At 42.4% G+C, this 27923-nt stretch overlaps 3 protein-coding genes and 2 long non-coding RNA genes across 10 annotated transcripts; 2 read left to right on the top strand and 3 right to left on the bottom strand.

Moving 5' to 3' along the window:
* Window positions 1-6272: 6272 nt before the first annotated feature.
* LOC119034172 (ubiquitin carboxyl-terminal hydrolase 37-like) lies at window positions 6273-10128 on the top strand. The gene is made up of 15 exons (XM_037124963.1): window positions 6273-6415; window positions 6573-6628; window positions 7169-7253; window positions 7379-7401; window positions 7518-7587; window positions 7676-7881; window positions 8022-8153; window positions 8260-8383; window positions 8488-8639; window positions 8812-8914; window positions 9083-9159; window positions 9276-9384; window positions 9500-9560; window positions 9668-9825; window positions 9955-10128. The coding sequence occupies exons 1-15, from the start codon at window positions 6386-6388 to the stop codon at window positions 9958-9960; spliced, it is 1392 nt and encodes a 463-aa protein (XP_036980858.1). The 5' UTR covers window positions 6273-6385; the 3' UTR covers window positions 9961-10128.
* An 844-nt stretch (window positions 10129-10972) lies between these two features.
* On the top strand, window positions 10973-14959 carry LOC119034174. Of its 6 annotated transcripts, XR_005079490.1 has the most exons (6): window positions 10973-11169; window positions 11366-11877; window positions 12586-13450; window positions 14009-14069; window positions 14268-14308; window positions 14698-14959. It is a non-coding gene; the product is annotated as an uncharacterized LOC119034174 (long non-coding RNA). The 6 variants fall into 6 exon arrangements; XR_005079489.1 differs by having other exon boundaries at window positions 10982-11169; window positions 12583-12650; window positions 13208-13450; window positions 14009-14959; XR_005079488.1 differs by having other exon boundaries at window positions 10982-11169; window positions 12586-12650; window positions 13208-13450; window positions 14009-14959.
* On the bottom strand, window positions 13133-14913 carry LOC119034173. Its single transcript, XM_037124964.1, has 2 exons — window positions 14680-14913; window positions 13133-14073 (listed from the first exon to the last, which is right to left on the bottom strand). Exons 1-2 carry the CDS (start codon window positions 14877-14879, stop codon window positions 13164-13166), a joined length of 1110 nt encoding a protein of 369 aa, XP_036980859.1. The 5' UTR covers window positions 14880-14913; the 3' UTR covers window positions 13133-13163.
* Window positions 14960-17266: 2307 nt separating the features above from the next.
* LOC119033729 lies at window positions 17267-18392 on the bottom strand. The gene is made up of 2 exons (XR_005079361.1): window positions 17779-18392; window positions 17267-17582 (listed from the first exon to the last, which is right to left on the bottom strand). It is a non-coding gene; the product is annotated as an uncharacterized LOC119033729 (long non-coding RNA).
* An 80-nt stretch (window positions 18393-18472) lies between these two features.
* On the bottom strand, window positions 18473-22615 carry LOC119033084 (ubiquitin carboxyl-terminal hydrolase 37-like). Its single transcript, XM_037122705.1, has 15 exons — window positions 22467-22615; window positions 22254-22309; window positions 21629-21713; window positions 21481-21503; window positions 21295-21364; window positions 21001-21206; window positions 20711-20842; window positions 20481-20604; window positions 20225-20376; window positions 19929-20031; window positions 19684-19760; window positions 19459-19567; window positions 19283-19343; window positions 19018-19175; window positions 18473-18888 (listed from the first exon to the last, which is right to left on the bottom strand). The coding sequence occupies exons 1-15, from the start codon at window positions 22494-22496 to the stop codon at window positions 18883-18885; spliced, it is 1392 nt and encodes a 463-aa protein (XP_036978600.1). The 5' UTR covers window positions 22497-22615; the 3' UTR covers window positions 18473-18882.
* Window positions 22616-27923: the final 5308 nt, after the last annotated feature.

Consider the following 27923-nt stretch of genomic DNA (forward strand, 5'->3'; position numbering starts at 1 on the left):
TAACAGTGTAGTGGTGTGATGGAGTGGAGGTTTGAGCTGGGAGGTAATGGCTGTAAGATGTGGGCGTGGCAACCTCCAACAGGTGTGCCACGCCCATCACCACCTATTCTTCCTTTTCAAATTGACGGGCACAAGGTTTATACAGCGAGCCGAAGTCGCGGCCCTTCCAGCGGACCTCACGTGACCAAAGTTAATGTTGTTTTTTGATTCTGCTTGAATTGTGCCATGCACTACACATATGAAAAGAATAAAATCACAATAAAACTGGTCATATTGAAAAGTGCAGTTATGTGAAAGGATGTTTTTTCAGTTATGTGAGCTGCTAATATACGGGACCATAATGACGCATTTTCACAGTCTTATATTTCAGTAGTTTTATGACAAACTCCGACTTTATGGATTTGGAAAATTGTCATTGAAACTGACAAATGTCATTTGTGTGATTCATGGCCCAGTTCAAGCGGGATCAAAAAATAGTTTGTCTTTCTCCAATCACTACAATACAAAGGATTTTTTCTGAATTAAGGGGCAAACCGGAAGAGGTGTGACTTCTGCGCTTCGTGGTCAAACAGACCTAAAAACCAAGCTATTTGAAAATGTTATTTTTTCTGGTTTCCCCCCCTCTGATGTCCTCTGCTTGCTCTGCTTCAACTCTGTGATTTACAGAGTTTCCTGAAAGCAACCTGTCAGTGCTGCTAACTGTTGCTACGAGTTAGCTCTGCTAGCTGATGGCCAGAAGGAGGAGGAGGTTTACAGGTTCCGGGACAGAAACCAGGCTCAGTTGCCTCTATGGACACCATGACAGAGGTGAAGAGACCTAGATGGGATGGAGATGGCTAAGAAGAGAAAAAGATAGTGACCAGGCAAGAGGCAAGAAGGCTGAGCTGGGCCTGCTGCTGTTGGACTAGCAGGTAACTAGTAAATCAGCTGCCTTGCTAAGTGATTTGTCTTTGTGTTAGCAAAGTTGTCAACACACTCAAGTCAGCCCATTTTGGCCCTGGTTTAGCTGGTAGCATGTTGTAGGGTGTCACTGTGTCTGGTTCGTGCTATGTTAGCTTGTCAGTGAGTGGTGAGCAAGCTTACTTAAAGAAATACGTCAGGGTCTGTCAGGGCTGTCAGTTTTCTTTGTGGTTAGCATGAAACATTACATTACTTCTGTCAAAGTGTTTCAGAAAGTAGGGATTGATATTTAGGACAGTTGTGTTGCCCTTGGAAACGGTGGCACCCAAAAAATGGCTGATGGGAATGATGAGAGAGAACTGTGAACAGTAAAGTTGCAGGGAAAAGGGAAACTAATCTTAATCAGGCTGTGAGTGACACATTTTATATTACACAGTCATTAATAATACAAGATTATTAAATTGTGCCAAATCAACAAGAGTCTACCTAAAAGGACAGAAAGAGGGAGTTTTTGTGTGTTTAATGGATAAGACTGTGTAATTTGATGGAATTGCAGGCATCAAAAAAACGAATTTAAAGACATTATATATGAGAGCAAAATAACAGTTACTGGCAGTTTCAGTCCAAAAGTGCAGTTAAGTCTTTCTGAGGGCTGTAATCATCCAGTCTGGGTTGATGAGACAGAACCTCTCTTTCTTACCACGCATCCAAATCACAGGTGGAAAAAAAAAAAAAAATGTTGCTTTTGTCTAGTTGCCTTGTGACATCAGTTGCCAAATGATCCGTGATATTCCATGACGCAGTTCACGGGATCGGCCGGTGTCGCTGTCTGAGCACGTGACATTATGGAAACTATTAGCGCTGAGATGTTACAAAAAGAAGGTGCCAGTCTTTTCTGTTGATCTAAAAAGCGCACGTTTGGAAATGAAAAACGCTCCCCTCATTGTTGTCTGCTACCCTGCGAGGTCAGAGGCAGTTGTGTTCTGCTACCTTTGGCGGTTTCCAGCCCTTTCTGCCATGATGTGAAATCAAATTGCAAAGCCTTTTTTTTTTCCCCCCTCTCTCGTTAAAACATGCTTCCTCGTTTAAGTTTCCAGCCCGGGTTCTCTCTGGGGTCTTCACCTGGTAAACAGGAGAAACATCTAAATCGGTGGAAAATGTGCCTCACGGCGTTGGGGAGAACTGCTCCCCTCTGCCCGGCAATTCTGCCAAGGTGTAAAACATTACAACCCCATCAGCTGGAGGCCGTGGGCCGAACAACAATAATGAAATGAGGAGTTAAATATGGATCTGGTGGGAGGCAGGAGGGATTAATGGTGAGTCAGGGAGATTTTTATGAAGTATTTAATGTACACACACACCGACTCAGGTGTCTTTTGTCCTCTGACGGATGAAACAGAATCTCAGGGAAGCTCGGCGCAGCCACACTCCTACGCTCCAGACGTTTGATGTCTTGACGGCAACAACCTGCCGGTTTCCTGCGCGGCTTCAGCTTTGTCCAAGAGAAGCAGAAATTAGCATGCCTCACTCTCGCTGCATGTATGCGTGTCACTGTCCATTAGCGTCGGCGGAGGAAAAGGATGTCGAGGAAAGCCCTGGTGAGGTGTTTTCTCTCATGGAATCCCCCTCCGAACGCCGCTCGCTCGTTAGAGTTTCCAGCCACTTAAGAGAAAAAAACGCTGTTATTTCAACACGCACACATTCCTGCTCTGTCACATAACGGCCTACGCGAACACAAACGCGCCAAACCATACACAACTTTTTTTTTTTTTTGATGAAAACAAGGTATTAATGTTCTCTAATTTTGTCTTGGCCACTGATCAGACTCTGGCTCGACATCGTGCAGACTGAGAAATTGTTTGCTCTCTAAAGGTTGGTTGCGATAGAAGAATACTGTGAACAAAAAAGAAAAAAAAAAGAAAGTGAATGAAAGCCTCCTTATGTGGTTTTACAGCCCCTCTTATAAGGTCACAGGCACAGAGTGGTCACAGCTCAGTAGCAGTTGCATTGCCACGGTTGGTTTCAGGGGTCTGATTGATGCTCACCAATAATGATCACTGTGTCCCATGCTGCGAGGTTCACTAATTGTTATGCAGACTGAAATATGGGTTTGTACTTTAGCAGCAGCATGACGGGCTTCTGACCCAGAACCATCTGTCGGTTTTAGCCAAAAAAAAAACGTAGTTCTTTACTTGGATCAAAGGATCTGTTATGTCTGCACATACGTGAACGTGTGAGACGTTGATTCCCGCCAAAAAAAAAGACCTTTCTAAGGGTCCCTGCTGGTCCTTTAACAATCGTAAAAAAGTGCCTCAAGTGGCTCTAAAAGAAATTCTGATTGATCGTGAATGTTTTGGAAAGACGAAGATGATGAATTTATCAAAGTGTTTTTGGGCTGTCAGCTCAGAGCTTCCTTGATGCGTGTGGGAAAATGTCAGAAAGTTAGGGTAAGGTCACACTCGTGCACCCACTCACTCACACCCGCCCACCCAAACGAACACACACACACACACACACACACGAAGAAAAAGCATAAAAATACACACATTTTGTACACAATTTTGACTCAATATACAGTGATTAATGGCCGTTCATACAGTCTTCATATAACTCTGATAAATGATGTTTTAAATAGGAATTAATGATCTCCGCTGCTCTTGCATACACGCACCTAAATGGCAATTTGCATCCGTAATGCCTCGTGTGGGAATAAAGATATTTAGCTGTCAACAAATCCCCCGGGGATCGGGGAAGCTTTTGTCTTCCGCTGCTTGTGGTCTCAGTTCACAACACCAGGAATAAAAAGAAAAATGCCGCTCTCCTGCACAGATTTCCATGACACACACAGCTTCAAAGTAAACATGTTTTTCTAATTCTGTCAGCGCTGCTCTATTGTGCTATTCACACATCCCGCTGGACATTTAGACGACAGAGCGGCCTTGCATGCGCACGCAGTTGCGATACAAACTGGGGAAAAACACACACACACACACACACACACACATACACACACACACAATACAATAGCAACCTGTGCTTCTGGATATACACATCTCTATCTTTACCAGTCTCTGGCACGGTCCTGCTGCCCTCTCTTTGTGCTCCAAACAACATCTTCCCATCTGTGAAGAATGCCTCCGAGAGGCCTCTCTGACATGCATTGTTTGTGCAAGAGAATTTAGACCCACAGCCCCTGGCCTTGGCCCTCATCTGCAATCCAACCATAGGCAGGGCTGCCACTGTGACTAATGCCTTATAGACCTGCCCCTCTAAGTTTGTGTGTGTGGGTGTGTGGGTATGTGTGTGCATACATGTTTGAGTGTGTCAGAGAAAGAGAGAAAGTGTGACTAATGTCTACAGAATGGTATTTATACATTAGGGGGCCATTAGTAGTTTAGGCTCCTGGGTGGAACAGCGGGGAGGGAGACAGGCATTGTCGTGGCCCCCCGTCACCCCTATCACAGCCAACCACCGTCGCTCCTGCAGCACACACGGCCATTTTGACAATGTTGGAGAAACAAACAACAGCTGCCAATGCGCTGGGACATGCTGAATGAACAGTATACGTCCAAATACATTTCCCTTTTCTTCGTCTGATTCCAGGTTGTTTAATTGTGCATGATGCAATGAGGAGTACTGCAGCAGTAAACCCTCAAAATTTCAGATTCACATTTCCCAGAAACGATTGGGAGGAACCATCCACTGCGGGAGAGGACTGCATTTCAGGTCCCAATGCTGCATCACTAGTTCATTCCTTTGTATTTCTGGCAAATCAGCATCCAGGAGAACTTTGCATTTGTTCAAATGGAAAATGAATAGAAAACAATGTAGTTCTTCATTTAACTCCAACGTATGACGCCCTTATATCATCTGTTAAATGATATGCAAAACAATTTGTACCATGCGCCAAGTTGTGGGTTGACACTAGAATGCTGAAGGAGTGTGTTTTTGGATTTCTGAAATAGTGATCATAAAGTATATGACTGTATAAATGTGTATATAGTGTATGTGCTAAGTATGCAGCATTAACATATATGTGTATATATATATATATATATATATATATATATATATATATATATATATATATATATATTATATATGATATATGTAATAAACATTATACATTATACATTGTGAGGTGTGTCATGCTGTCATACTCATTTTGTTTCCACAAAGTAAAATGGTGGATCCCCCCAAACTTTATCCAGCTTAATGCAAATAAGTCATAAAACTCCTTCTGCAAAAATAAATCTGCAGTCTCTGACTCTTCGTTTGTCAAACAAGTCACAAGAGTGATCAAATTTTGTATCCTGCAACTTGGGCATTCGTTGAAGCTCATGTCTTTCCTCTTATGGTTTCAGTAATACAAAACACAGTCCCTTGGCTTTTAACACATTCAAAGTGACAACAACAGATTAAATCATATAGAATTGTTTTACATATTATCATTTCTGAGTTTTAAGCAACACACAGGCATATTGAGTGGTACGTTTGTGTTTCTGTCTGTGACTCATCTGTCCAATGACACAGACATGTTCCCAGTTGATCAAACATAAAAATGTACACTGACACTGAGAGGAGTGCATGTGAAAACACCACTCAGTCTCCAGGTTTTCATCATGCACAGTGGCTTTATTCACCTGTGGTGCACTAAATGGGTTAATAGGTTAATATTCAGATCAGACAGATCTAATGGTGTCTGTATGTTATGACGGTTTTTCACTGTGCATTTTGTGGTTTCACTGTGGGCCTCTAGAGCTACAGTGGTGCCAATGAATTAAAGGGAGTTTTCTTCAGCCCTACTCCTTACTTACTTGGTTTCTAAAGTACAATTCTGATGTTTCAGAGACAGTTTGTCTCACAGCTTGTGTCTCCGCTGACAGCACAGCTGACAGAGACACTGTAAGGAGTCAACATTTACTTATTGCTTCTGGTGAGAAGTGTTGCTCTGCCCACGATATCTCAGATTTAAAAAATGCAACTTCAAGTTGGGAAGAGCAATATGTGTTTGACACTGATAGATAATATTGAGGGAGTTATAATAATAATAACAACAACATAATAATAACAAATAATAATAATAACAACACCAACAATAATAATACGTATTATTATATTAAAATGTATTTCTGCATTTGAATTTTATTTTACTAAGTGGCCAATAGAGCAGATAATGACAGGGACTTCTGAAAATTAATAAACATAAACTTTTTTTCATTTAACTTTTACTTATTTGTAGTTTAAACCATGCTTACACTTAAATTTGTCATCATTTAACATCAAAGAGCCAGCACTGGAACTCAGAACTTTCCAATTTTCAGAAATTCTACCAAAATCAAAGCCACAGAACTTCTGCTGCCGTGCAACTATTCCCTGACATTACAAGCAGTGAACTGAGTAGTTCTGTATAAGCAGACTTCAGCAGCGTTGGACAAGTCAAGTCAAGTTTATCTTTGCTAGTGACTAACACAACGTAGCCAAGATGTTTCGTGTGTTCGGCTGTTGTAGAAAGGTTTGTCCTCTTCGTATTTTCAGTTGTTGTGACATTGAACTTATTTTAACTTGACAGTTTGTGGTATTTATTAAATATTCTGTTTTATGTCTATATTTCATCGACTGTTGAGGCACATTATGTTTAATTAATTTGCTTTATGTTCATTTTTCTACAGAATGTTGTACATGTGGAAGCAGATGAGTGTAGAAATACACACAGCTCTCTGAGCAGGTAAGGAAATCCATCTGTGCTGTCATGTTGTTGCCCTGACTGTTTCTTTATCCTCATGGTCAGGTTGATTAGCTTCTTTTTTGAGTTTGGTAGATGATTTTACTCAAAGCACTCAAAGAAAACCATCAGGAGACACAAACTTTACTCTGGTCTTGTTTATAACAGCACTCAAGAGGCGATCTGGTTAAAATTTGGAGTAATAACAAAAATGCTCTGACTGTAGTGGGTCACAGATATATAAATTCTGCTAGCACAACTTCGAAACGACCTGAATCATGACTGCATTTTGCTTGCAGTCCCATCATTCAGATTCTGAGAGAGCTTTCAAACTAGTCAGTATGATCCTGACTTCAACACAGACTGGAGTAATAAATTCCTTACAATGTTTGCTCAAGAGGATCTATGAATTATTCAACAGAATTATTGTCATTTCTTTACTTAATGTGACTGTGACCTTATTTCAACTTCAGTTTGCAGTTTTCTTCGGTGGTTTAGTGGATCATTTCAAATTAACAACTGTGCCTCTCTGTTTATCAACAGGGTCAACATCTCACTCACTTCTGCTACCACCGTCAACAGTGATGGAAAAATCTCCATATGGAATCGACTCTTCGGTCGGCCCACAGTATGTGTGAACGGCTGTGTTAGATTCATTTGAGTAGTTTACAGGGATCAATATTTAATTTTTAAATTGTAGAGGCAATCAGTTTGACAATTTTGTATTCTAATCGTTTTGTTTGTTTCCACCAGAACTACCAGAGGGACAAAAAAAGGTAAGGGTTACATTTCTTTATTCCCAGCCGGCACATTCAGTTTGAGAGATTAAAACAGCTTGTTAATACCACAGTTTATTTGCTATGCGACAACTTAACTTCTCTTTGGTCACCAGGGTCACCGGCTTGGTGGACAAAACCAGTGAGCCCAAGGAAAAGAAGAAGAAGCCTTTCCGGTGGTGGAGGGTATGTATGTTTGACATAAAGTGCAGCACACAAGGCGGAAGAGTGTGTCATCGCATGATTTAACCAGAGTGTTTCTTTGCCACAACAGAAAAGGAACAGGGTCACACCAGCTCCTGAGGAACCGCTCCCAAAGAAGCTGTGCCCACCCGCCCCTCACAAACACACAGTGGTGAAGGTTACAGGAGGAAAGGGACCTGAGTTCCAGAGAGTTCTTCTACCCGTGACTGAAAAGGAAGAAGGACCTACATGCTCAGTCCCAGAGCCCCTCGCACATCCGCAGCGCAAGTGCCTTGGGTAAATACACCTGCATGTCACACATATGCACACACACACACACATACACAAGAAAGAGACAGGAATCCATCAAACCCGGTAAACCAGATGTAATGACTATGTCCGTGAGATATGTTTGACCTGTTTTGTTTGTGCATCAGGTTACCGAACCCCGCGCAGATCTGCTACATGAACTCCTGCCTGCAGAGCCTCCTGACACTAGAGGACTTCATTAAAAGCATCAGCTGTCAGGAGCCGGTTTGGAGTACAACCCCCAACGCTGCAGTCATGAGGTACAGCGCCCTGAACAAACAACCACTCATTTTATCCTTAAATTGTACCTTCAGCACCAACAAAGAAAGAGAATCCGTCTGACCCTTTTTATTTCCCTTTTGCCAGTTCATTGATGGACATCAGCAGGTCTCACTTCTCATCTGACGCGCAGCACAAAATACGCCTCCTCATTCAATTCAAGAGTGCAGTCGCTGCCTTGAATCCAGAGTTCAATGATCTCGACCAGAAGGTGCGTAACGGAGTTTCATGGGGTTTTTTTTGTTTGTTCCACCACTTCCTGGTTTCTTCCATGTGTTTAAACTTCTCTGTGTGTTTGTGTATTTACATCTGCAGGATGTTCATGAGTTCTTCACCTCTGTGCTGCACCAAATGAGGTCTCTGGACGCACAGCTGAGGATGACGGCTGCAAGCATGGGCCGAACCTACAGCTGTCCGGTGGAAGATCACATGCTGTTCAAGATGCGCAACATCAGGACGTGCAAAAGGTACAACTACACAGTCACACACGTTCACAGATTCTTAATTTGAGTAAATGTTCGAATATCACACTGTATGAATACTATGATCTTTAAATATTGGAGTACGTCACAGCGCTTCATTGAATGTAAATCTTCCTTTGCAGCTGTATCTTAACTCTGTTGTCTTTTGACGATATAGATGCGGTGAAGGATCCACCAGAGAGGAGGAGTATACCTGCCTCTCCCTGGACCTCATACGTGGAAAAGGGACCATTGAGCAAATGCTTGAGAATTACCTCAAGGTAAGAAACAATTTTTCTGCCCACTGATGAAATGTGATAAGATCATATATAAGACACATGTCAATCCCAGAACCACTGCTTATGTTTAGGCAGGGATATTTAGCTGTTTCAATGTCATGTTAATCCAGTATAGAAGTGTAAGCGTGTTTGTTCTGTGCCTCTCTGCAGGAGACGGAGTTGGAGTACAAGTGTGAGTGCGGTGCGACCAAGTCACGCAACCGCATGTCATTTGTGAACCTGCCAAGGTGAGTGAAATCACATCCAGCACAATGGCTAACCTTCAGTCTAACTATTAGTAACACCATATTTGATCTCTTTTATCCATCACCTGGTGCCCATACATCTTTTTTTCTATCTACAGAGTGCTGGTCTTGCACCTGAAACGTTTCAGGTTCACTCCAATGTTCCAGCTGAAAAAGGTCCATGACCCCGTGGACCTCAGCAGGGACCTGGTGGTCTCCTCCAGCGAGGTAAGGAAAAACTGAAAGACCTAATTGCAAAGCAACTCATCAGACTGATGTGGATGTGAGTGAGCATGTGAATAATGTGTGTGTACTAACTGTGGTTACCTGTGCTCCTACTCAGGGCGGTGCCTGCTACAGTTTGGTCAGCACCATCAGTCATCTCGGACACTCAGCAAAAAGTGGTACGATAATCTATTATTATTTGATTTGAACTGTCAGTCGGTTATCATACATACCATCCACTGAGTCCTGCGACAGCCTATATTAACAATGATTTCTCTCCTGTTAGGACACTACGTCTCTGATGGCATGGATCTGGATGTGGAACAGGAGGACCTGAGCGACCGCTGGTTCACCTACAATGACGCAGTGGTCACCAAAACAACTGGTCATTCTGTGTGTGCCAAGCGTAGAAACTCCTCCTACATGCTGTTTTACAAAAGACACGTAAGTGAGCTGTGCACATGATCACTCACAGAAATGATAGGACCGCAGACTGATTAACCAACTCGGAAGATGGATTCAGAAATCCACAGACACTGAATTTATTGTGTGTTCCTATTCTATTCTTTTCAGGATTAAACTGAAGGAGGCTCCCTGCCGAGGTTAGCTGGGGACCAGTTGAAGATCATCCTCGTCCCCATCTCTCCCACTATGCCTTCTCACTCATTTTGGTCTCCCTCCCTCCTTCCCTATGGAGGGAGGGAGGGAGGGAGACCAAATGAGGCCTTTGGAAACACATCTGAGGATGAAGGCAGAAAGCAAGGGCAGAACCTACAGCTTTCCTGTGGAACAATCCATGCTGTTTAAAGTAAAAACTCTCGCCAAAATGTTTTGTGAATGTATCCGAGTCAAACCTTCGTGAAAACACATAATTGCGACGAAAGAGGCACTTTTAAGATTTACTGTGTTTTCGTTTTCAGGTCGAACTCATTTTCAATGGGAGTTCTTGGGGCACTAGTAAGATAGCATCAAAAAACACTAAGAAGGCTCGACACAACGTGAAACTTTGCTCGTAGAATCACCAGGGTCTCTACACATGAACACGAGCATCGAGAACATTGTTTGTGTACACAGAGTTGACTAAAAAGAAAGTTTTTGAACAACTCACGTTAGCAGATGCTTGCTCCGCTCGCCGCCGTCCTGCCAGCCAGAAGTATCGATCTCCGAATGCAATTAACATGGAGGTGAGTTAAGGTGGATCGCTCCTCAAGCTTAGTTGAATATAAATGCACGGATAATGCGTTGTTTTGTTGTTAGCTACAAAAATTACTGACCTTGAAGTTGAAAAAGGAGCCTCATATAAGACACAATGCTAAAATCAAAGCCGGAAAAGTCACATGAGATATCGCGTTGCGTTGTTGCCGGAAGACAGTAGCGTTCCACCTCAACTCTCCTCCAGGTTACGTCGCATTCGGAGACCGACACTTCTCGGCTGTCAGGATGGCGGCTAGCGGTTATTTTTAGCAAACTGTGAACACAAACAATGTTCTCAACGCTCGTGTTCATGTGTAGAGACCCTGGTGATACTACGAGCAAAGTTTCATGTCATGTCGAGCCTTCTTAGTGTTTTAAAAATGGTGATTTTGATGCTATCGTAAAAGTGCCTGTAACACTCCCATCGAAAATGAGTTTGACCCGAAAACGAGAATACAGCAACTCTTGGAAGTGCCTCTTTCGTCGTATGCTTTCACATGAAGGTTTGACTCAGGTACATTCACAAAACAAGCCTAGGTTGCATTGTGGTGAGAGTTTTTGCTTAAAGATGCAGAACGTCAGGACCTGCAAGAGGTACAACTACAGTCACATGCATTCATATGCAGCGGTGACGAAGTATTCATATGCTTAATTTGAGTTAAAGTACGAATAATGATGTTTTTAGACACTGGATTACACCACAGCTTTTCATCAAATGTAAATCCTCCACAGAAGACCTTGTCACGTCCTCTGCTCTTAATTTTAACGCCATTGTCTTTTTATCATGTAGACGTGGTGCTGGACCCGCCGGTGAGGAGGTCGGCTTGGGACCAGTTGTCCACAAATAGGCTGAGGAGGAACATCCATGTCCCTGTCGCCCACTGTGTCCCCCACCACCCCCTGTCCCTCTCTCTCTCTCTCTATCTCTCTGTCTCTCTCTGTCTCTCTCAACCCAACCGGTCGAGGCAGATGGCCGCCCACCATTGAGCCCGGTTCTGCTCCGAGATTTCTGCCTATTAAAAGGCAGTTTTTTCTCGCCACTGTCGCCGAGTGCTTGCTCATGGGGGAAATGTTGGGTCTCTGTAAATAAATTGGATTTAGAAGAATGGTCTAGACCTGCTCAATTTGGAAAATTTCAGTTTTAGTTTGAATTGGCGCTTCACAAATTGACTGACTGATTAAACCTGAGTCCTTTCAAAACTGTAGATTTTTTTGTATCCATTTGGTCTAATTATAGGTGTCGCCATATCAGCACAAATGATCCCAGTAACTGCAGACTCGGCAGTGTAATGGGCATTGAAGGTAAGTTTGCATGGTTAAATCATATAAACATTGGTTCCAAATGAAAAGGATGAACGCTTCAGCTTCACCAATGTAATTATATGGTAACTGTGTTGACGTTTCTATCAGATCAATTGTGAGCCTTTAAAAACTGTTACTGAGTTGTATTAATCTGGATGCTGAAAAATAAAATGATTCAACTGGAGCAACATTTGTGTTCTTTGTGTGAACATCTCCATCACAATGAAGTGATACTTGTTTGATTGTCAGCCAACAGACAGACTGGAACTGTTTGAACATTACAATCATTTACATTCGACCACCTCAGGGGTACCACGCTGGAAGAAGGGAAAGAAAGCCAATTCACCACATCATTCTCATAAAATTATACTAAACTGTCAGTTTGTAACAATGACTAATAATTAAGTTAGTAACTACAACCAAAATCCGACCAAATCTGCTGAGAGACAGCAGACAGAAGACACCGGTCACTCCTCTTCTTTGGAGGAATAGCAGCTTGTTGCTAACGAGCTTCGAGTTCCTTGGATTGTGTAGCTAGCTAGTAAGCTTTGCTTTGCAGCTGCTGGCACTAACCAAGCTGGAATACTAGCAGAACCTTGCGTGAATTCTGGGAAACTGAGTTCAGTCTGTTTTGAAATCCACAATGAGCTACTTCACCTGTGGGTCTCAACACCATCTATTGACAAAATATACACTCTCATCCAGCAGTGCATCCAGATAAGGTGTTTGTAACACAGAGGGGGCCAACAAGTCCCCGATGGAGCTCGCTAATGGTACAAGCAGAGGAAAGAAAAGCTGTGCAGACACAGATAGTGGATGACAAACACACCAAATGTGGAACAACATTGTGCAATAATAATAGCACATTGATGGTCGACATTTACCTCCAATATAAGATGCCCTTTGAACAACTACTAGATCGATATGCAACACAATTTGTACCATGATCCAAGTTGTACATTGACACTAATCTAAAATGCTTAAGTAATTTTTAATAACATCTAACGACAAATCCATCTCAGGACTCGAGGTTGGTGTTTCATTCTTGACAGCAGTTGACCAGACAAACTCTTCTTAATTGCTCATTCTGGCAAAAAGGCACTTGGTTAGGGTCGGGAAAAGATCATGTTGTGGCTCACAATACCTGTTTTGTTTTCCACGGAGACATCTGGAGTCGTCCTGACTTCCCCTCAAAAACATGTGGTTTTTTTTTTTTTTTTTTTGCCACCACAAAGATGGCAGAAAATTGGGCTGAGGACTCCTTGAAAATATCTATAGGCGTCACACTAACATATGATGTAGTCTTGAAGTGTAGTCACTGTCTTCACAGCCAGTCCGGAGCCATTAATGACCCAACCGAGGATTGTTCGAACTGTGTATGGACCATCGTCCGCACTGTGGATGATTTCCCATGGTTCCATGGCCTTGTAACCATCACAGCCTATCAACAGTCCTACATCTACCTTTATTTGTGGCAGCTCGATACCATGAAGGTGTGGCCACTCTTTCAAATCTTCCTGCACAGGAATGTTCTCTTTGGACACAGGAATGTCTTCATGAGTATAAATCTCAGGTAAGTCAATGTACATGTTCTCTTTCAAACCACAAATCTCTAGACCTGAAAGACTGTAGCTTGGCTCTAACTTTTTCTGGCCCATTGATCGAAGCAATATTTGAGTTTTCTTGCGTTCAATGCCAAGCTGTCTCATTAACTTTTCAGTACAGAGAGTGGCTTGACTTCCGTTATCCATGAATGTATAAGTCTCTATCACCCTTTTGCTTTCCTTTACTGTGACACACACAGGCACAGTTGCCAAGACACAACTGTCTTTTCCAGCCCTGGTAGCACAACAAGGTCCACTAGAGTTGTGTGTCGTTTCACAACCTGTCATGTTTTCTGTGGTGCTTTTCTCACTGCTCTTAACAACTTCATTATCCTCTTCTCTTGTGACATGAAGCATACTTGGATGTTTCTTAGAACAGTCTTCACACAAAGCTCTCTTTTTACAATCTTTGCTCAAGTGACCTTGAGTCAAACATGAAGAACACAGTCCTTTTCCTTCAACAAACTTTATTATTCCTTTAGAGGGCTGGTTTCTGACATTCTGCCAATGTATGTTGTTTTTCACAGAATATACATGGCTTCTGAAAGGCACTAACGACTTGACGAGAGGAGCCTTTACAGTTTTCTGGTGAGTTCTCATTTGCAGCTTGTGCTACACTTGTAGCAAACGTACTCCCCTTTGGCCTGTTTGCTCTGTCTGTTTTCACATAATGTTTCCCCTTATCTTCAGTATACTTAATGTCACCAAAAAGAGGATCTGCAGCTATTTTAGCTTGCCTGGTTATGAATTTGACCAGATCTGCAAATCTTGGTCTCTTTCCAGCAGTTTTGTGAATATCAAATGCAGAAACTCTCCACTGAAAACAGGTATGTCTCCTTGGGGCAAATGGGTCAGCTTCTGTTGTTTGACTAACATCTCAGTGATGTCATTCTGTTTCAGCATCACTTCACACAGGTTTACTGCATCGTTACTGAAATTAGTGTGCTGTGTCTCCTTTTCTTGTTTCACTTTGTTATTCACCTATTACCTTTCAGTGTGTTCACACTTTACTGCTGGTTCTTGTTTGGACAGCAGATTGTCCACTGATTTTGTCTCAGAATGAGCCGTTGCATGTTGTTGGTTCTCATACTCACAATTCTCCAGCACTATTTTTGCTGAAGATGCAGCAATTGCTGTCTCGATCTCAAGCTGATCTTACTTTGCCTTTAACTTGCACTCTTCAAGTTCTAATGCCTCTTTCTGCTCATGCAAGTAGGGCGGCATTTTGTGCTCTTTCTCCCTGAGGTATAGATGAAATGGAAAATCTTGAAGATCCTGATGACCTGGACGATCTAGAAGATCTGGACAGTCTCGAAGAACGGACAGTTGCTGTGCTTTGTGCCACATGGAACACAGATTCATCCTCCGCCGGTGTAGCAACCGCTGATACGCTGTCATCTGGACTCACTTCTTCTTGATGCTGTTGCTGTGATGCATAGATCCGTTCTTCAGCTTCATTAATAAATTTGTTGAACTGATCATTTTTTGGTTTGAACCAAAATGTTTGATCTGCACTCTTTTCATCATCAGACAGCAGTCTGAGTACACCAGTGTTTGCATGACCAAACTCGCTCAACAGTTTTGAGCATTCATTCAAATGTTCATCAATCATGTCTGGACTCTTACAATCTTTCATTAGTCAATTAATTGTATTCCTTCTTGATGTTAGCTGTGATAGTTTTGATCTTCTTGTATTTATAAATCTGCTAAGTAACTCCTCTAGCCCCCCTTAGGTGGGCTTTGGTGCTCTCTTATGGTCGGTCCTGCTGTCGCAGCTCTGTGTTCTTGGTCTCGTAGCCACACCGTCGTCTGCCATGGAGATTTCACACAGCGTCTAATTCAACAAGTGTTCATGAAACAGTCTACAACACAAAGCGCTGGATGGCTGTCTCTATAAGTGTCATCTTCTGAAGACCCAACATGCTTGTCGTCTCATTTTCATCGTTCATGTTCGCGTACTTTCACTTATCTGGGACCATATTCTTGTCTCGTTGTGTTCGGCTCTTGGGACATCATGGTGACGGGCCGTCGTGTTGCTGAGCGAGTCGTTTTACTGAATGTAGTGGCTATCTTAAATCTTTTCTTCTTCTTCATTTCTTACTCTTTTAACTTTAGACCACTTTACTCGTTGAGCTGGCTGGGTGCCAACACAGACGGTAAAACGACTGTGTCACTCCGCCATATTCTCGTTTATTCAACACGTTCTTAACAACAACTTCACTTCCTGCTTTTTCTGCCATAGGTGCATGGTGTCACATCGTGGTGAGGTTGTCTTGTCTTGGGATCTGTCTTGTGATCTTCCTGTTTTATTTTGAAAGTAACTCTCCTCTCGTTTCAGGTCACTTACCCTTCCTCCTGTGTCATTGGTCTGACGTCATCCCTGATTCCTGATTGTTTCCACCTGTGTTCCCCTCCCTCATGTGTATAAAGTCTCTGTCTTCCCCTGTCTTTGTCGCCTAAGTATTTCGTCATTCATGTCGCATACTAAAGCCATTAACCACAGCCTTGAACCTCGTCGTGTTAAGTATATTCTTGTTTTATTCATCTGTATTTTGCCTCTCAAGGAGAGTGAATTTTCTTTGTAATTTTCTGGTCAGGAGTTTTGAGTTTGAAGTTTGAATTTTCATAGCCTTTTGTTTTTCCTCGTTGTGAGAGATTTTTTGTTGATTAACTTTGATAACGTAGAGCAGCTATTTTTCATAGCCCATTGCTTTCCTCTTCGGAGAGTTTTATTTTGTAATTATTTATATCTAAGAATTTTTCTAGAATAGAGTAGATTCCTCCTTCGGGAGCGCCTTTTGTTTTTTCATGTTGTTTGTTGTTTGTCTTGTTTGTCTTCTGAGAATTTTCATAGTCCTTTTGTTTTCATTCTTCCTGGAGAATACCAAAATCAGATTAATAAAATTTGATTGTACTTTCGCCCACTCTGCATCTGAGTCCTACTTTCTGTCCAAGTCTGTCACATGGGACATCAACGGCAACACAGATGGCTCAAAATTCAACCCATACTTTGACAACCCTTTGATCCTTTGATCATCAGCCATTTTGTAGTTCCTTTCGATCAGCCATTTTGTTTGCAGTGTACCTTGCGGCATGGTACTTTGAACCCTAGCCATCATTTTGCCTTTGTTCTTCCAAACACACTTGTATATTGTACATGTTAGTTAGATTGGGTGTGTTACTTTTGTCTTTAATAAAACTCTTTAGAACCTTCATGATGTCTATTTGATGTTGTACCAGAGTAAATGTTGATTTTGGTTGTAGTTATTAACTTAATTATTAGTCAGAGTTACAAACTGACAATTTAGTATAATTTTATGAGAATGATCTGGTGAATTGGCTGACAATCAAACAAGTATCACTTCATTGTGATGGAGATGTTCACACAAAGAACACAAATGTTGCTCCAGTTGAATCATTTTATTTTTCAGCATCCAGATTAATACAACTCAGTAACAGTTTTTAAAGGCTCACAATTGATCTGATAGAAACGTCAAAACAGTTACCATATAATTACATTGGTGAAGCTGAAGCGTTCATCCTTTTCATTTGGAACCAATGTTTATATGATTTAACCATGCAAACTTACCTTCAATGCCCATTACACTGCCGAGTCTGCAGTTACTGTTATCATTTGTACTGATATGGCGACACCTATAATTAGACCAAATGGATACAAAAAAATCTACAGTTTTGAATGGACTCAGGTTTAATCAGTCAGTCAATTTGTGAAGCGCCAATTCAAACTAAAACTGAAATTTTCCAAATTGAGCAGGTCTAGACCATTCTTCTAAATCCAATTTATTTACAGAGACCCAACATTTCCCCCATGAGCAAGCACTCGGCGACAGTGGCGAGAAAAAACTGCCTTTTAATAGGCAGAAATCTCGGAGCAGAACCGGGCTCAATGGTGGGCGGCCATCTGCCTCGACCGGTTGGGTTGAGAGAGACAGAGAGAGACAGAGAGATAGAGAGAGACAGAGAGGGACAGGGGGTGGTGGGGGACACAGTGGGCGACAGGGACATGGATGTTCCTCCTCAGCCTATTTGTGGACAGCTGGTCCCAAGCCGACCTCCTCACCGGCGGGTCCAGCACCACGTCTACATGATAAAAAGACAATGGCGTTAAAATTAAGAGCAGAGGACGTGACAAGGTCTTCTGTGGAGGATTTACATTTGATGAAAAGCTGTGGTGTAATCCAGTGTCTAAAAACATCATTATTCATACTTTAACTCAAATTAAGCATATGAATACTTCGTCACCGCTGCATATGAATGCATGTGACTGTAGTTGTACCTCTTGCAGGTCCTGACGTTCTGCATCTTTAAGCAAAAACTCTCACCACAATGCAACCTAGGCTTGTTTTGTGAATGTACCTGAGTCAAACCTTCATGCGAAAGCATACGACGAAAACACTAAGAAGGCTCGACATGACATGAAACTTTGCTCGTAGTATCACCAGGGTCTCTACACATGAACACGAGCGTTGAGAACATTGTTTGTGTTCACAGTTTGCTAAAAATAACCGCTAGCCGCCGTCCTGACAGCCGAGAAGTGTCGGTCTCCGAATGCGACGTAACATGGAGGAGAGTTGAGGTGGAACGCTACTGTCTTCCGGCAACAACGCAACGCGATATCTCATGTGACTTTTCCGGCTTTGATTTTAGCATTGTGTCTTATATGAGGCTCCTTTTTCAACTTCAAGGTCAGTAATTTTTGTAGCTAACAACAAAACAACGCATTATCCGTGCATTTATATTCAACTAAGCTTGAGGAGCGATCCACCTTAACTCACCTCCATGTTAATTGCATTCGGAGATCGATACTTCTGGCTGGCAGGACGGCGGCGAGCGGAGCAAGCATCTGCTAACGTGAGTTGTTCAAAAACTTTCTTTTTAGTCAACTCTGTGTACACAAACAATGTTCTCGATGCTCGTGTTCATGTGTAGAGACCCTGGTGATTCTACGAGCAAAGTTTCACGTTGTGTCGAGCCTTCTTAGTGTTTTTTGATGCCATCTTACTAGTGCCCCAAGAACTCCCATTGAAAATGAGTTCGACCTGAAAACGAAAACACAGTAAATCTTAAAAGTGCCTCTTTCGTCGCAATTATGTGTTTTCACGAAGGTTTGACTCGGATACATTCACAAAACATTTTGGCGAGAGTTTTTGCTTTAAACAGCATGGATTGTTCCACAGGAAAGCTGTAGGTTCTGCCCTTGCTTTCTGCCTTCATCCTCAGATGTGTTTCCAAAGGCCTCATTTGGTCTCCCTCCCTCCCTCCCTCCATAGGGAAGGAGGGAGGGAGACCAAAATGAGTGAGAAGGCATAGTGGGAGAGATGGGGACGAGGATGATCTTCAACTGGTCCCCAGCTAACCTCGGCAGGGAGCCTCCTTCAGTTTAATCCTGAAAAGAATAGAATAGGAACACACAATAAATTCAGTGTCTGTGGATTTCTGAATCCATCTTCCGAGTTGGTTAATCAGTCTGCGGTCCTATCATTTCTGTGAGTGATCATGTGCACAGCTCACTTACATGTCTTTTGTAAAACAGCATGTAGGAGGAGTTTCTACGCTTGGCACACACAGAATGACCAGTTGTTTTGGTGACCACTGCGTCATTGTAGGTGAACCAGCGGTCGCTCAGGTCCTCCTGTTCCACATCCAGATCCATGCCGTCAGAGACGTAGTGTCCTAACAGGAGAGAAATCATTGTCAATATAGGCTGTCGCAGGACTCACTGGATGGTATGTATGATAACCGACTGACAGTTCAAATCAAATAATAATAGATTATCGTACCACTTTTTGCTGAGTGTCCGAGATGACTGATGGTGCTGACCAAACTGTAGCAGGCACCGCCCTGAGTAGGAGCACAGGTAACCACAGTTAGTACACACACATTATTCACATGCTCACTCACATCCACATCAGTCTGATGAGTTGCTTTGCAATTAGGTCTTTCAGTTTTTCCTTACCTCGCTGGAGGAGACCACCAGGTCCCTGCTGAGGTCCACGGGGTCATGGACCTTTTTCAGCTGGAACATTGGAGTGAACCTGAAACGTTTCAGGTGCAAGACCAGCACTCTGTAGATAGAAAAAAAGATGTATGGGCACCAGGTGATGGATAAAAGAGATCAAATATGGTGTTACTAATAGTTAGACTGAAGGTTAGCCATTGTGCTGGATGTGATTTCACTCACCTTGGCAGGTTCACAAATGACATGCGGTTGCGTGACTTGGTCGCACCGCACTCACACTTGTACTCCAACTCCGTCTCCTGCAGAAAGGCACAGAACAAACACGCTTACACTTCTATACTGGATTAACATGACATTGAAACAGCTAAATATCCCTGCCTACACATAAGCAGTGGTTCTGGGATTGACACGTGTCTTATATATGATCTTATCACATTTCATCAGTGGGCAGAAAAATTGTTTCTTACCTTGAGGTAATTCTCAAGCATTTGCTCAATGGTCCCTTTTCCACGTATGAGGTCCAGGGAGAGGCAGGTATACTCCTCCTCTCTGGTGGATCCTTCACCGCATCTATATCGTCAAAAGACAACAGAGTTAAGATACAGCTGCAAAGGAAGAGACAAGACCTTCTGTGGAGGATTTACATTCAATGAAGCGCTGTGACGTACTCCAATATTTTAAGATCATAGTATTCATACAGTGTGATATTCGAACATTTACTCAAATTAAGAATCTGTGAATGTGTGCGACTGTGTAGTTGTACCTTTTGCACGTCCTGATGTTGCGCATCTTGAACAGCATGTGATCTTCCACCGGACAGCTGTAGGTTCGGCCCATGCTTGCAGCCGTCATCCTCAGCTGTGCGTCCAGAGACCTCATTTGGTGCAGCACAGAGGTGAAGAACTCATGAACATCCTGCAGATGTAAATACACAAACACACAGAGAAGTTTAAACACATGGAAGAAACCAGGAAGTGGTGGAACAAACAAAAAAAACCCCATGAAACTCCGTTACGCACCTTCTGGTCGAGATCATTGAACTCTGGATTCAAGGCAGCGACTGCACTCTTGAATTGAATGAGGAGGCGTATTTTGTGCCACACGTCAGATGAGAAGTGAGACCTGCTGATGTCCATCAATGAACTGGCAAAAGGGAAATAAAAAGGGTCAGACGGATTCTCTTTCTTTGTTGGTGCTGAAGGTACAATTTAAGGATAAAATGAGTGGTTGTTTGTTCAGGGCGCTGTACCTCATGACTGCAGCGTTGGGGGTTGTACTCCAAACCGGCTCCTGACAGCTGATGCTTTTAATGAAGTCCTCTAGTGTCAGGAGGCTCTGCAGGCAGGAGTTCATGTAGCAGATCTGCGCGGGGTTCGGTAACCTGATGCACAAACAAAACAGGTCAAACATATCTCACGGACATAGTCATTACATCTGGTTTACCTGGTTTGATGGATTCCTGTCTCTTTCTTGTGTGTGTGTGTGTGTGTGTGTGTGTGTGTGTGTGTGTGTATATGTGTGACATGCAGGTGTATTTACCCAAGGCACTTGCGCTGCGGATGTGCGAGGGGCTCTGGGACTGAGCATGTAGGTCCTTCTTCCTTTTCAGTCACGGGTAGAAGAACTCTCTGGAACTCAGGTCCCTTTCCTCCTGTAACCTTCACCACTGTGTGTTTGTGAGGGGCGGGTGGGCACAGCTTCTTTGGGAGCGGTTCCTCAGGAGCTGGTGTGACCCTGTTCCTTTTCTGTTGTGGCAAAGAAACACTCTGGTTAAATCATGCGATGACACACTCTTCCGCCTTGTGTGCTGCACTTTATGTCAAACATACATACCCTCCACCACCGGAAAGGCTTCTTCTTCTTTTCCTTGGGCTCACTGGTTTTGTCCACCAAGCCGGTGACCCTGGTGACCAAAGAGAAGTTAAGTTGTCGCATAGCAAATAAACTGTGGTATTAACAAGCTGTTTTAATCTCTCAAACTGAATGTGCTGGCTGGGAATAAAGAAATGTAACCCTTACCTTTTTTTGTCCCTCTGGTAGTTCTGGTGGAAACAAACAAAATGATTAGAATACAACATTGTCAAACTGATTGCCTCTACAATTTAAAAATTAAATATTGATCCCTGTAAACTACTCAAATGAATCTAACACAGCCGTTCACACATACTGTGGGCCGACCGAAGAGTCGATTCCATATGGAGATTTTTCCATCACTGTTGACGGTGGTAGCAGAAGTGAGTGAGATGTTGACCCTGTTGATAAACAGAGAGGCACAGTTGTTAATTTGAAATGATCCACTAAACCACCGAAGAAAACTGCAAACTGAAGTTGAAATAAGGTCACGGTCACATTAAGTAAAGAAATGACAATAATTCTGTTGAATAATTCATAGATCCTCTTGAGCAAACATTGTAAGGAATTTATTACTCCAGTCTGTGTTGAAGTCAGGATCATACTGACTAGTTTGAAAGCTCTCTCAGAATCTGAATGATGGGACTGCAAGCAAAATGCAGTCATGATTCAGGTCGTTTTGAAGTTGTGCTAGCAGAATTTATATATCTGTGACCCACTACAGTCAGAGCATTTTTGTTATTACTCCAAATTTTAACCAGATCGCCTCTTGAGTGCTGTTATAAACAAGACCAGAGTAAAGTTTGTGTCTCCTGATGGTTTTCTTTGAGTGCTTTGAGTAAAATCATCTACCAAACTCAAAAAAGAAGCTAATCAACCTGACCATGAGGATAAAGAAACAGTCAGGGCAACAACATGACAGCACAGATGGATTTCCTTACCTGCTCAGAGAGCTGTGTGTATTTCTACACTCATCTGCTTCCACATGTACAACATTCTGTAGAAAAATGAACATAAAGCAAATTAATTAAACATAATGTGCCTCAACAGTCGATGAAATATAGACATAAAACAGAATATTTAATAAATACCACAAACTGTCAAGTTAAAATAAGTTCAATGTCACAACAACTGAAAATACGAAGAGGACAAACCTTTCTACAACAGCCGAACACACGAAACATCTTGGCTACGTTGTGTTAGTCACTAGCAAAGATAAACTTGACTTGACTTGTCCAACGCTGCTGAAGTCTGCTTATACAGAACTACTCAGTTCACTGCTTGTAATGTCAGGGAATAGTTGCACGGCAGCAGAAGTTCCGTGGCTTTGATTTTGGTAGAATTTCTGAAAATTGGAAAGTTCTGAGTTCCAGTGCTGGCACTTTGATGTCAAATGATGACAAATTTAAGTGTAAGCATGGTTTAAACTACAAATAATTGAAAGTCAGAAATTCCTGTCATTACCTGCTCTATTGGCCACTTAGTACAATAAAACTGAATTGAACTCAGTAAATGTAGAAATACATTTTAATATAATAATATGTATTATTTTTATTGGATAGATTAGTGTCAACCTACAACTTGGATCACGGTACAAATTGTGTTGCATATTAATCTAGCAGTTGATCTGAGGGCATAATAAGTAAGGGATAATGCCCGACGAGTTAATAGCAGTAAATGGACGACACAGAGTCCTTTAACTCCTTTAACTCCTGCTTATGGACACCTCAAAGGGCATTATCCTGCTTACATTGTGGTCACTTGCCAAAGTAAATAAATTAAGACCATCAATTTATATTTCCATGCGTTTTACAATCAAAATATAAAGTTTTTCACAAGCCATAACTAAGTTTCCCTAGTAACGCCTGAGAGTTTGACTAAAACCTGGAACCATCATTTCCTTCCCATAAGGTTCTTATGTGACGGAAGCGGTGTTCACTCCTCCAGTAAATAGGACGGACCATAGATACAACTTGGCAACGGGATAATATTCTAGTCCGCTCAGCGATGAGCCAGAAAGCTAATGATACGCTGATACGCCAGCTAGTGCATTGATTTACAGCGGTGAACAGTCAATTTGACTGGAACTACTTAGTAGGTGCCCATATATCAGGGGTTAATGGACACCCTGCAGCCAATCAGAATCGAGTATTCCCCCAGACCATGATATAAGCTGGAGGTAAATGTCGACCATCAATGTGCTATCGTTATTGCACAATGTTGTTCCACATTTGGTGTGTTTATCATCCATTATCTGTGTCTGCACAGCTTTTCTTTCCTCTGCTTGTACCATTAGTGAGCTCCATCGGGGACTTGCTGGCTTCCTCTGTGTTACAAACACCTTATCTGAATGCACTGCTGGATGAGAGTGTATATTTTGTCAATAGATGGTGTTGAGACCCACAGATGAAGTGGTTCATTGTGGATTTCAAAACAGACTCAGTTTCCCAGAATTCACGCAAGGTTCTGCTAGTATACCAGCTTGGTTAGTGCCAGCAGCTGCAAAGCAAAGCTTGCTAGCTAGCTAAACAATCCAAGGAACTCGAAGCGCATTAGCAACAAGCTGCTATTCCTCCAAAGGAGAGGAGTGACCGGTGTCTTCTGTCTGCTGTCTCTCAGCAGAGAAAGTGGCTATCTTATGTTCTTTTCTTTGTTCTTCATTTCTTACTCTTTTAACTACTCTTGAGAAATGACGTGAGACCACTTTACTCGTTGAGCTGGCTGGGTGCCAACACAGACGGTAAAATGACTGTGTCACTCCGCCATATTCTCGTTTATTCAACACGTTCTTAACAGCAACTTCACTTCCTGCTTTTTCTGCCATAGGTGCATGGGACATCAACGGCAACACAGATGGCTCAAAATTCAACCCATACTCAAACTTATTTCTCCAACAAAACATCAGCATAAATCAGTGCAAACAACCAAACAACAATAAATGGCCCCTAATTGTTACTGCTGGGGCATAACAATTTCCACACGTTAAAGCGTCATTTAATCTGAAACACCAAATATTGAACTCACTGTTGTTCCTTTTGTTTACATGAACCAATGTAAATGTCTTCACATAAACAGTACTTCAAGCACACATCTATCTTAAATCATCTTAATTCAACAATCACTCAAGTTTAGTGTGGAGCATTAATCACATGCTTTAAATACAAGTGTACCACAGAATAAGAACTTATTCATCCATCTCAAACTTATCTATTGGTCTTTCCAAAACATTAGTTTTAATTTTCACAAAAGCAAGTCTAACAAGACCTTTTGCATTGGAAACTGCCTTTTCAACTTTTCCCATCAGCCATGAAACACTTGGTGCACTGTCGTCCACTATGAGAACGACATCTCCTTCCTTCAGCATTTCCAGAGGATGTCAGACAGGTATTGTACCTGTCTCCACCTGCTCCTGCCCTACTGAAACACTCCAGGAGGCAGCACTGGTTGTCTTTTCAGAGGAAGTAAATGGTTAGGTGTGAGAGCCTCAATGTGGATCATTTGATCTTGTTATAGGTCTGCCATTTACAATAGCCTCGACTTCACTGAACAATGTGTGGACACGTTCATCATCAAGAGGCTGCTGTTTCAGTATCTGGTTAAGAATTTCCTCACAGACCGAATGTGCCTCTCCCAGGTGCCTCCAAAATGTGAACCTGCTGGTGGATTTAATATCCAAGTGATTCCTTTCTGCATGAACATATTAGAGATTTTTGACTGATTCCAGCCTTTGATTGCTTCACACATTTCTTTCTCTGCACCCACCAGATTCGTGCCGTTATCCGACCTCAGTATTGACACCTGGCCTCTCCTGGCTATAAATCGTCTGAGGGCATTTATGCAGGAATCACTTTCAAGAGAATTAGCAACTTCTATATGAATTGCTCTGACTGTGAGACGTGTGAACAAGACCCCATACCTTTCAACTACACTCCTCCCACACTTGACCTCAAAGGGTCCAAAATAGTCTATTCCGACACTAGTGAACACCAGAAATATCTCCTTTCGTGAAAGTGGTAAAATGGTCACACATTTGCAAATGTGAAAGTAGCAGTAGTGTGAAAAAGCAACGGTCAACATTTATCATGGGGACCAGGTTATGGCCTTCTTGTTCCTAAGAAGTAAAAGTGGTTCCGGAGAAGTCGTACTGCTCGATGAATATCACAGAACCTTCCTAACAGCTATAAAACAATTTTAAAAATATATTTTCTATTCTATAGAAATTCTATAGTGTCACCACAATTCTGTCCAGATAGACAGTATTATGAGTTATGAATTGTCTCTTTATATTATTTTCCAAGTCTAGACTAGCCCAGACAAGGAAAACACTTCCTTTCAGTCAAGTAACGGCCATCTATTCACAAAATATACACTCTCCTCCAGCAGTGCATCCAGATAAGGTGTTTGTATAACACAGAGGAAGTCAGTCGGTCCCCAGTGGAGCTCGCTAATGGTTCAAGCAGACGAAAGAAAAGCTGTGCAGACAGAGATAATGGATGACAAACACACCAAATTTTAAACAATAACATGCAATAACAATATCACATTGAAGTGGCCTAATGATACGAATTCAAGTCAATAATCGTGAGGATTACCCAGAACTCCACTGGTGGCATACCCCGCTACGGTTTTGTTCTGTGCTCCATCGTCCGCCAAGCCTCACCATCTCCGGTTTGAGTGCAGCACAGGGCGGCACTGCCGGACTGCTGGAGTTCAAGGGCTGAGGGGTTCCCTGGATAATTACAGACGGATTTGGAGGAATTTAGGGGTGCACTTCCACTGGCTGCAGGTACGTTACACGTGCACCGATATACTTGGCAACCCCAGCTCTCAAAACTCAAAGTGGATGGCGGTTGCTGGACGATGGAGCAAAACCGAACCAGAGCCGGAGCGCAACGGACATGCATCCAGTGGATTCTTAGAGGTAGATACGTAACACAGCGGAGCCACACCTAGGTGCACACCTAGACTACAGTGAAACCTATGCTGTGGCCGAGCAGACACAGACTGAACACAGACTCTGTGCTGATGCCACAACAGAAATTTAGAAAAAGAGACAAATCAAAGTGCCTCTTTCTAACCCTTGGGAACACTGACCTTTTGTCTGTTTGTAGTTGTGTTTATGCCACATATGTATAACTGCGGTCACACAGTTATACATATGTGGTATAAACACAACGTGGTACTGCGTACATGTAACGTACATGCAACCAGTGGAATTCTTGGACTCTTTCACACGTGCAGGTGTTTTCAGTAGTGTTACCCATCATTCACCACACTGGCTCTGATCTTGACATTTGGTTAAACTTTCAAACACATGAAATGATGTCTCAGAGCATAAACGTTCAAGTGTTTTGGTATTTTTATTTTTGTGTGAGGTAGCTCACCAAGGCCAAGGTTTGCCCTTCACTGGACAGGCAGTGTTGGAAGACCCAGTGCATGTGTGTGTGTATGAGTGAGAGAGAGAGGCAGTAACCAAAGGTGTAAAAATACCATCCCGCTCCAAGATAAACCCTCTCTCCCACGGTTTGACATTTACAGAGGGCTGGAGCGTGGGAGTGTGTGAGGGGGTTGCCCTGTGAGCGCGCTCCCGTGCACGCCGCGTGGACGTGTGCGTATGAGATTTCCCTCCGCCGAGGAGAAAAGCTCCATTGATGTAAGCTGGTGCTCCAGCTTACATCAAGTGTGGACCAGGGTCAGAAGGAAACTCTGGGATTTTCCACAGGTACACAGTTATGTGTGTGTGCGCGTTTGCGTGTTCCCCATGTTTGCATAGAAATGTGTGACGTTTTAAAGTGTGTGATTCATGCGTAGTTGAGAGGGGAAATCTGTTTTCATGCCGCAGAGTGTTAGGGGGGAGACGAACGCCCCTCTGCAGGCCCCGCGTTGGAGGAGGATGTCTCAGAGTGGCGATGAATCATACTGGGTTGTTGCGTACAGAGGCTGATCTGAGACCTTTCACACACTGTATTTTAATGGTCAGTTCAAACAGTGGTGGAAGAAGACCTCAGGAGTTTAAAAGTAGCCCTACCGCAGTGTAGAAATACTCTGTTATGAGCAAACATCCTGCGTTCAAAATCTTAAAGGATAAGTTCACCCAAAAATTAAAGTACAGTCATTGTCTACTTGCCCCCATGCCGATGGAGAGCCGGGGGGAAGTTTTGCAGTCCACAAAACAATGCTGACTGAATAAGTCTTTTAAAATCTAAAATAAACTCACATAAACTTCAATCTAAAAGCATTCATGCAATATGGCCTATTTCAGAATAGTGGTAAAATATGACTGAGTTATAATTATTAATGCAGTAATTTGCCACTTTAATGTTGCAGCTGGTAAAGGAGGAGCTTATTTTGACTAACTAAACTACTGCTGGGTATCTTAACTGATAATGTTGAAATTGTTCAATCTAAATCTGTGAACAAACTAAAACTGTCGATATTAGAAGTAACAACTGCAAAATTTGCCTCTAAAATGTAGCGGAGTAGAAAAAGGAAATAGTATAATATGGAAGTATAAAATCGTGCTGAAAAACAGTACTTGAGTAAATGTACTTTGTTGTGTAAGGTAACTTGTGAAGTATGATTTCTGCCTGTTAATAATTATATGAGGTGTG

The sequence above is a fragment of the Acanthopagrus latus genome, chromosome 15 (genome assembly GCF_904848185.1).
Source record: "Acanthopagrus latus isolate v.2019 chromosome 15, fAcaLat1.1, whole genome shotgun sequence".
Taxonomy (NCBI): Eukaryota; Metazoa; Chordata; class Actinopteri; order Spariformes; family Sparidae; genus Acanthopagrus; species Acanthopagrus latus.

Coding starts and splice junctions, on each gene's coding strand:
- LOC119034172 (XM_037124963.1), top strand. CDS start 6,386: ATGTTTCGTGTGTTCGGCTGTTGTAGAAAG. Junction 6,416..6,572: donor TGTTCGGCTGTTGTAGAAAG/GTTTGTCCTCTT, acceptor ATTTTTCTACAG/AATGTTGTACATGTGGAAGC. Junction 9,385..9,499: donor TGGTGGTCTCCTCCAGCGAG/GTAAGGAAAAAC, acceptor GCTCCTACTCAG/GGCGGTGCCTGCTACAGTTT.
- LOC119034173 (XM_037124964.1), bottom strand. CDS start 14,879: ATGACAGCGTATCAGCGGTTGCTACACCGGCGGAGGATGAATCTGTGT. Junction 14,074..14,679: donor CCCTACTTGCATGAGCAGAA/AGAGGCATTAGA, acceptor GCAAATGAGAAC/TCACCAGAAAACTGTAAAGG.
- LOC119033084 (XM_037122705.1), bottom strand. CDS start 22,496: ATGTTTCGTGTGTTCGGCTGTTGTAGAAAG. Junction 21,714..22,253: donor ACACACAGCTCTCTGAGCAG/GTAAGGAAATCC, acceptor GTTTATCAACAG/GGTCAACATCTCACTCACTT. Junction 20,377..20,480: donor TCAATGATCTCGACCAGAAG/GTGCGTAACGGA, acceptor TTACATCTGCAG/GATGTTCATGAGTTCTTCAC.